Source organism: Marmota marmota, unplaced genomic scaffold (genome assembly GCF_001458135.2).
Source record: "Marmota marmota marmota unplaced genomic scaffold, marMar, whole genome shotgun sequence".
NCBI classification, from domain to species: Eukaryota; Metazoa; Chordata; class Mammalia; order Rodentia; family Sciuridae; genus Marmota; species Marmota marmota.
Genome location: NW_026000261.1, coordinates 5,791,994 through 5,801,327, shown reverse-complemented (window position 1 = coordinate 5,801,327; position 9,334 = coordinate 5,791,994). Strand labels below are relative to the sequence as shown.

The 9,334-nt window shown below is 38.7% G+C and overlaps 1 protein-coding gene across 1 annotated transcript in view; it reads right to left on the bottom strand.

The window, feature by feature from the left end:
* Gucy2f (guanylate cyclase 2F, retinal) overlaps positions 1-9,334 on the bottom strand; it is a 113,290-nt gene that overhangs the window by 13,478 nt on the left and 90,478 nt on the right. Inside the window, 4 exon segments of the mRNA XM_048796867.1 lie at positions 1,894-2,011; positions 5,159-5,251; positions 8,580-8,610; positions 8,613-8,766. Of these exon segments, the coding sequence (XP_048652824.1) occupies positions 1,894-2,011; positions 5,159-5,251; positions 8,580-8,610; positions 8,613-8,766 (396 nt within the window).

Genomic DNA, 9,334 nt, shown 5'->3' with positions numbered 1-9,334 from the left:
GGGGGGGGGGGGGGTCACGTCTTTCCTTTTTCAGCTTCTAAAGTGGCGTTTCTTCAGTTTTTAAATGAAATTTCTGTGTCAAGAAATGTAGAGGAAAGTGCTTCAGGAAACCAAGCTATCTTTGTCCTCCTCTGCTAAGAAATGACAGGATGTATAGAGGGATCACTAAAGACTCAGGCAATTTGATTTACTGACCAAGTAATATCCCTACCCCCATAACCTCACTGTGTGAGTTCTCTGCAGAGGTTGTGGGGTGGGGGAGGTTCTGTTCCTTTGTGATTCATTCCACCTGCTGGAAGATATTAAGAAACTATTAGAAAAGACAAACTAAGACTAGACATAAAAAGGAAGTGATCAACTAGAATCAGGTCTTCCAACATTTAACTTATGAAATCTAGTTACGTGTAAATTACCACCGTTAGGGGAAACAAATTGCATATCACCCAGTTCCTTGCATTTGCTTTTCCCAAGAATAATCACTAAGAAAATCATCTATATGCCATGTGATGTCATGGAAGCAAATCAGACTTTCTGAATTTAGGCCTGATTCTGCTCTCAGTTGAGTGTGTGACCCTGCTCAAATTGCTTCTCCTCTCTGGGTCTTGATTCTTCATCTGAAAATGAGGGAGTTAGATTATCATATCACTGGGGTCTCTTACAACCAGGTCACCAGGGACCATCCAGAAATACATGAGAAGAATTCAGTGGAAAAGGAAAAAGGAAAGTTATTCCAATCCTGAATCCCAGGTCAAGTGTAGCTCCCAAAGAGAAAAAAGATGCTCCAAAATGTTGGTCTTTCATAGGAACTGACTTTGTTCCTCCTGGCCCTTGGAGAAAGACATAAAGCCTCTCTGTAAATAGCCAATGGTGTAAATGAAAAGTCAGAAAGTGCGGACACTGAGTAGGTGAATAGAGTACTCAAACTCTCCAATAGTATTGCTTATTGAACAATGTCCAACACTTCCAAAGAGTAAACAAAATGGGAGTTAGAAAATGAAAATAACAATACAGTTTGTTCAGAAAGCAGAATTCTGGACAGTTTGGAAGAGAAGAAAGTTGCAAATTAGAGTCTGAAAAAAGCAAAGTAGTCTCAATGATCCCTCCCCCAACCATTTAAGCCATATTTTTTACCTATTTCATATAATTTTTATTTACTTATTTATTTACTCATTCATTAATTAATTCATTGTTTTTTAGTTATACATGACAGTAGAATCTATTTTCACATAATTATAAAAGCATGGAATATATCTTGTTCTAATTCAGTCCCTAATACCTCTTCCTCACCACTGCCTACTCCTTTCCCTCTACTGATCTTTCTGCCATTTACCATAGTTATTTTTTAAAATTAATTTCCTGTAGATGATCACAATGGTGAGATTCACTGTGATATATTCATGTAGGTACATAGGAAAGTTAAGTCAGATTCATTTCACTTTCTTTTTCCTATCTTCCCTCCCTCCCCTTCATTCCTCTTTGTCTAATCCACTCAACTTCTATCTGCTTCCCATTGTATGTTAGCATCTGTATATCAGTGAAAACATTCAACCTTTGTTTTGAGGCGATTGTTCAGCTGTATACTTTTTTACATTTTTTTAGTTATAGATGGATACAATATCTTTGTTATATTTATTTATTTTTGTATGTGGTGCTGAGGATCAAACTTGATGCTTCACGCATGTGAGGTGAGCGCTCAACCACTGAGCTACAACCCCAGCCCCGTTTAGCCATATTTTACAGAGGAAAAAAACTGAGGCAGATAGAGCTGGAGATTCTGGCTAAATTATAGCTCTGAGTCTCAGACTCTCAGGTAAGCTCTTTCAGCAGACCATGACCTCTCTAGAAGCAGGTGTATCCAAGTGGTTTGGTTCCAAAAACAAAAGAACATTATACCTTGAGCTCTGTTCTTCCCTGAAACTCGACTTCATAGCCCTCACTCAGAGGCTGAAGAATTGAAACAATACTGAGACTGACATGAATATGGTAAGCCAGAAAAGAAAGAGAGGCATGACTTTGGCTCCTTTCTTATTGATAAAATCAATGATAAATTCTCAATTTAATAAATGACCCCACTTCAAAGTGTACTAGATCCTAAGCAAAGTCCTGAGAGAGAGAGCTTTTGTTAGGGTTGCACAGGAGGAGGAGGTGGAATGATGGCCTTCTCCCTAGGCCCAAATAAGGCATTAGCTGTAGCACCTATCAACCTCCTAGACACCATCTCAGATGAAAGGCCATGCAATAGAAAGGTGTTAATTTAACTTGAAGATGGAAAGACCAGCAACCACCACTGTGCTCTCAACTGAAATGTGACCTCCTCTGAGGGAATTTTGTCTTCAGTAGGTTCTCTCGCATGCTGCTCCTAGAGCTGAACTTCCAAACTTTATATATTAATGTAATACTACTTAAGAGACAAAAAACTGTATAAAGAGACAAAAGCTCATGCATATTTACAATTATATCTCAATATTTCTGTACTTAAACATCAATGAGATATATCCCAAGACCTCTGTCTTGGATACTGGACATTAACGTCTACTCTTTAGGTGGGTGTCTCTAGCTGTGTACCCACAAGAATGTATTATTTTCCAATAAACGTGGGATAAGAACTTTACCTGGGGAACTACCACTTTAAAATAAATTTAGAACCTAAGTGCATAAGTCTAATTCTTTAATGAACAATAATGAACTATAACTATTTCATTATTTTTTTCTGTTTTCTGGTGCTGGATGCTCTTAATCCCTGAGCCACATCCCCAGCCCTATTTTTAATTTTATTTAGAGACAAGGGTTCACTGAGTTGCTTAGCACCTCACTATTGCTGAGGCTGGTTTTGAACTGGTGATCTTCCTGTCTCAGCTTCTTGAGCCGCAGGATTACAGGTGTGTGCCATCATGACTGTCTGAATAACCTCCTTCTTAACTGGGGTAAGATCCTTAGTCTTCCTGAAAACTGTCACATTATTGAGGTTGGGTCTTAAATAATCCAAAACTTGCTCTCACACATGCTTCAGAACCATTCTTTCAGAAGCTGATTACAATCTGAATGGGAAGGCATGACTGAAAGAACTGCAAGAAATTTTTACCATGTATGTTCATGATGATTTTCCTTCCCTTAACAGCCTAGTACTGTTGTTTACATGTTCCTCATTGACTAATGAGGACCCAATGCCTCTGCTCAAAAGGGGTTGTCCTATTTATGAAAACCACATGCCTGGCCAGTCTATCTCAGTCCAAACTGTGCCATCACGCTAATATTCCATCTTCAGGGAGCTTTTTAGCAGGGTGATCCTGCTGGTGGAGAAAAAGGGATGGCCAATTCTAACTACCAGTCAGTGATGTGGTAAGGAGAATCACTCCAGGGCTAGGTGACTAGTCACTTCCACCCCAGAATCTCAGTGGATGCAACTGGATAAAAATGAAATATTGGTAAAATTGATTTTCTGTTAATCGACCTGTTACATGTCTTGGTTTCATATTCAATGTGAGGCTTGAGGTTACCTCTTTACAGATGTTCAGTCACTTGTGGAGCTTAATGCCGTATTCAGCTCACAGTCATTAGCTTTCAGAAAAGCACACTAAACAGCTCCTGTAGTGCAGAGATCACATGTGTACGTTTCTTTGTATCCCTCACAATACCTTCTTTGCATAGTCAGTACTTAATAAACACCTGCTGTGAGTGATTTGCTTCATTTTCTTCTTGCCTGTTCACTGGACAAGGTGCTGCTTAAATCTCAAAATTCAATTTCTGCTTTCAACTCTTTATTGGCAATGTGAAATGTGTGGAGTTTTCTGTAGTGCAGACCAGAATATGACTTCAGCCTTCTACAAGCTTACATCAGTCCAGCATACTGTGCCAAATCTGCATTGCGGTTCCATGATCAATTTCACTTCATCTTGGGTTGCACTGCAAGAGCAAAGTCATATGCAAAGTCATATTCACACAGTGGTTCCTGGATGACTACTTCCATGGCCTCTGCCATATCTGTAGAGTTTGAAGACTTTCCCAGATGTCAGAAAATTTATTCTGACAACAGCTTCTAAGTTCCGTGCTGCCTCCTTAATCATGGCTACACAGGATAGATTGACTAAGACTGGACCCATTGTGTAAGCCTGTTTCTGAACATGAGTGATGGGGAGTGGGGTCAGACAGGGCACCACCCACTGTGATATAGGCCACCATATCATCAGGGACTAGTTTGAGTATACTGCCAAAGTTGGGGAAGAGCTTATCTTGCCTAGTAGCTGCCAGAGCCAGGGCTCCTATGGGCTTAAATGGTTTCTTTCTTTTTAACATAAAATCCATGAAAACTGTATATAAAATTTGATGTTGTTCTCTATGCTTTTCCTATAACAGCATGAAAAATTTCTTTGCTCAACCATGATATAGGTAAAAGGTACATTGTGTTTCTGACATTATCTCAGTAGTGGCAGTAAATAATCAAGAAAGGGTAGAGCCAGTATCTTGTCAGCAACAGACAAGTGGGATCATGGTTTACGTAGTTTTATTCTCAAAGAAGGGAAGAAGACGTGGAATCTTTGATATTATGCTTGTTTTGAAGAAGCTAAAGATTTTTTACACAATATAGTTGGAATTAATTATTTCAGAATTCCAAGCTCCTTAGATTAAGGGATTATTGTTAGCTAAATTCTAGGGGTTATTTGATGAAGCCAGAACTCCTGGGGTCCTAACCAGTTCAAAAAGAGGACTAGAGCAGTGAATAGCAGCCAGCTGGGAGGCAGCTGGTTCCAGTGTGTCTTCACAAACTAGCTGAAAAACTGAAAATGTCACTCTCTTACCTAGTTCTTTTCTCAACATGACTCTCCCACACCCACTAGGCTGGCCAATTCTTTCCTTTACCCAAAAGACTTTTTTAAGTTGTTTTGATCAAATTGACTGGCTGTTTCGGTGCCACTTAGCTACAGCTTTATTTCTAGAACAAGAAAGGTACATGTTCAGGCCAACATCACCCCCTACTGGTTTGCTATTAGAGACCAGGAAAATGTGTGATAAATCTTCATCTTCTCAAATTATCTTTTATTTTTCTTTAAAACATTACAAAATCAAGTGCCCTATTCTTCTTATCCTCTCCTGAAAAAGAATCATTTCCCAAAAGTAGATGCTACTATTCCACCCATCCATCCATAGATACTCACATAACCCTGTTGATTCCATCTGAGAAGCTGTGTTCATGGTGTCTCCAAACAAGCAGTTTCTGGGTATAGTGAGACCCGTCACTCCATCAACAACCGGCCTCAAAGAGTAGCAGGAGGAATTACAGTCAAAAGTATGCACTCGATGCTAATGGAAGGGTGAGGAATGTAGTTTTGTGAAAGAATGAAAGTTGCTATCAAATAGCTCTGTGAATCTGAAGAAAGACTTATAATTGAATTAAAAAAAAACTCTTTGCTCTATGAGAAAGCAAGTTTATAATGATGCATACATGACTACCTTTCTGATTTATACCTGTAACAGTTGCACCCAAGATGCTTATATCTGTCAACAGGACAAATATGCTTCAACACCAAACCAGAAAAGCCTGCACAGGGACTCAAGATCCAAACGTGTTTATTGCAAGAAAAAAATGTGACTCTCTCTTGTGCCTTAGGGTTGGAAGTATCTCATAGATCTACCTGTGCCTAAAACTCTACTAGGAGAAATATTGTTAACAGAGTTGGAAAATTTGAAAACAAGTAGAACTGACTTTCAATTATCAGTGTTAGGGTATAGAAGAGCACTATGTATAGATAATCCAAGGATATTTTCTATTTGCTCTTTGAAAGATTTTTCTTCTCACATTTTAATATGGCTATAGTAGCTATTCAGGGTAACTGAAAGAACTTAGCAGCTATACTGAAAAGTCAGTTCATTAATATCTAGAAATTTCCCAAACTTTACCTTTCTGGTCTCTGCCATTTCTATTTAAATTTTTCAGCATTATATTTTTGATGTTTCCTGAGTTAGAAAATAATTATGTGTTTTGCTTCAAAAGTTTCTTTCCTCTGAGAATAAAAATAAGAAATTTTTTTAAATTCCCATTTTAATTCACTTCTTACTCAATCAGAAACATCCACTGTGCATTGAGCTAGGCATCAAAGGGGAGTACAAAAATGTAATACATAGTCTCAGTTCTCTGGGAGTATTAAAATCTAATTGAAGGAATGAAACTATCAAACAGGAAGCAATTAAGCAACAACACAAGACATGTATGGTTGAAGCAAGATAAATAGTACAGATAGAAGGCTATAACAATTTAGAAAATGTGGGGAGGTGCTTATTAGGACCTGACTCAATCAAGAAGGAGTCAATGGAGAAGGTAAGATTTGATTTGGGTCTTGATGGTGGGTAGAGTTTTGAATAGGCAAAAAGGGACATAAATCAAAGGCTTGAGGTTGGGATTGAGCATGTATGTAATTTGGGGAAGCAGTCTACCAGTTCATGCAGCTGGGGAGAAATTGGAGATAAGATTGTATTAAGGTTGTACAAGATGGAGGACCTTCAATCACTAGAGAATTTTGAACAAGAATTTATATAATAAAAATTATTTTTTCCTTTTTTGTCTCTCAAATCAGTGTATAGAATGCATTGTAAAAGGAAAACCTATTGGCTATTGTAGCAATCCAAGAAGGTGGTACTGGAAAGGTGATGATGGGAAGTAGATGGTCAAAGGGGGTGAGAAAAGAAAGACATTATGAAAGAAGAATCAGCAGACTTGTTGGCTGTCCAATTGATGATCAACAGAAAATTGGCAAGGGCTTATGGGTTTATGCTGGCTTGAGGAAAAGATGATTTGGAGTTAAATTTGGAATTAAGTATGTTAAATTTGAAATAATGGCAAATTATCCAAACAGAGGTATACTGAGGGGGAGGGTAGAGATAGGAAACTGGAATACAAATGAGAGATGAGTGGTAGTCTTTGAAAGAAAAATACTGAATGCCTCCTATATACTAAGCACTCATGACACAAACATGAGTAATATATAGTTCCTACCTCCAAAGAACTTAAAGTCTAAAAAAAGAAAAGACAAAAAAACAGATTATGCTGATTAATATGAGAAGGATGGATGGAAAGAGGCAAGCTTGGAAGAAAAACGATGTTATTGCAGTAATCCAGACAAGATATGCTGGTGGCTTATATTTGGAAACTGAGAGTCAAGGAGAGGAAAGATAGACCCAATAAATGTTTAAAAGGTAAAATGTTCAAAATTTAGCAATTGGTTAAATGTCAAAGGTCAGAGTAAGGGAGGAGTTATTATGATATTAAAAACCAACTGGAGTAATTGAGTCAATAGTGGTAACACCAACTGAAATAGAGAATTCAGAAAAAGGAGGAAGTTTGTAGAGAAAGGGAATATTTCTGTATTAGATATGTTGAGTCAAAGGACCATGTGGAATATTCAGGTGGAAACCTCAGCAGGAAGCTTGATATACAAAGGCTGAAACTTATGGGAGAAGATTGTCCTGAAGATGTGTAATTAAATGCCATCTGCCTACAAGTGGTAGTTAAAACAGACAAGAATGAAATAACCCAGAGTAGTATGGAGAGGGAAAAATAGTGGATCAGGACAGAATCCTGGGGAACACCATTATTTAAGAGACAGTTAGAGACAAAAGAAATTATTAGACAGTGGTAGAAAATGAAAGCCAGGTTGGAATGGTAGAATATGAAAGCCTGGCTCCCTGGTTGGACCAGGTTGAGAAATAAATTAGGTGAGAACATGCAATAAAGCTTCTGCAGAAAATGGTAAAAAAAAAAAGAAAGAAAGAAAGAAAGAAAAGAAAAGAAAAGCTAAGAAAACCAGTATACCAAGTGGAAAAGCAACTGTTGGAAAGTGGAGAGCAAATCATGATAGCCAACTGAAAGAAGTTTTAGGGTGGATTGTCATGAATGCCAAATGCTACAGACAGGTAAGAGCAGACAAAGATTGGGGAAAGTGGTGAGGGCTGAAGCCAGATTGCAAAAGGGTTAATGGGGAGTGGATAGCCTCTTCACTATGGCATTGTGTCATTCATTCTTTCAAGAAGTTTGATACAAAGAGATGAAAAGGATGAGGGAAGAAAAGGAGCCTATAAGAGCAGATCAAAGAGAAAGAGGTGAGGAGTGTGGAGGCTACCAGGAGGGACTAGTAGGTGAGATATCTGTTACATCAAGTGAGATGTCTCTCAATATACCGGAATGTGTGAAGTGAAACAGGAAGGATACAGTGAAGGGGGAGAACTTGAAAATGTCCAAGCAAGAAGGAATGAGTGTGGGGGAAAATACTTCAGGAGTTGAGATATCTATCAATTAAACAAATTATCCTAAATACAGTATACTTGGTGATCTTGTAGCACAGTCAAACAAGGAACCATTGGTTCTAACTCAGAAAGGCAGACTGAAACAGTTTAATAGTGAAAAGAGGGCTGCTGTTCACTGTGGTGCAGGAGCTGGGAAGAAGGTACACTTGGGTAGGCATAAAGGAATTATGCAGCCCTGGACACCTCAATAATTCAGCTGCCAGGAATCAGGGAAGAACTACCTTTTTACTTTCCTTTTCTAGTCTTCCTTAAGGTACATGGGGAATGTTTCATCTTACTTAAACTGGTTGTTGTTACCTGAGTGCAGGCCCATTGAATTTGAACTGGTACTTCTGGCACAGGCTGCATCTTGAAGGTGCCCATGTAGCTCAGGATATCCAGGGACATATTTGCAATCTCAGCTGCATGCCTGCTGCCATTCCTTTTTGGGAGGCCTGAGACCACCATCTAAATACTTCCAATGGTCTCTACCTGGGAATCAGGGAAAGTAGAATTAGCAAGCAATTAACCTCTTTGTGTTTCTTTTGTTTTGTTTTGTTTTCACTGTGTCTGGGATAGGATTGCGGTCACGTGATCTTCTTCTATAGTGAGAAAGTCAGAGGAAGGCTATCAGCAGTTTATGGGTCTAATTGTACATTAGAATCACTTAAGGATTTTTATTTAAAAACTACAGATGTCTGGGCCCCCCACCCAGAGATTCTGAAATAAGTGTAGTTATTTCACAGGCTCCTGAATGACCTTAAAGAAATATCAGGCTGCAAGGAATTTGGAGAGAAGGGAAAGGGGATATTTCTAGGACTGTCTGTAGGATGTCCCAGGGGGAGCACCCAAGGAGAAGCTGCCTAAGATACTCCCCCAGCAGGCATATCTATAGATAACTTTGGGTAAATGAACTAGAGAAGCCTAGGGAAAGGGAGGACAAGGAAGAATCTATTCCCTCTGGTTTCTGTATTACTTCTAAAATATGATGAAATTAGTTTTTCATACTAATTGGGAATAAGAACTGGGCCTTTTCCCACCAGTCACCTCCTTCTTTCTT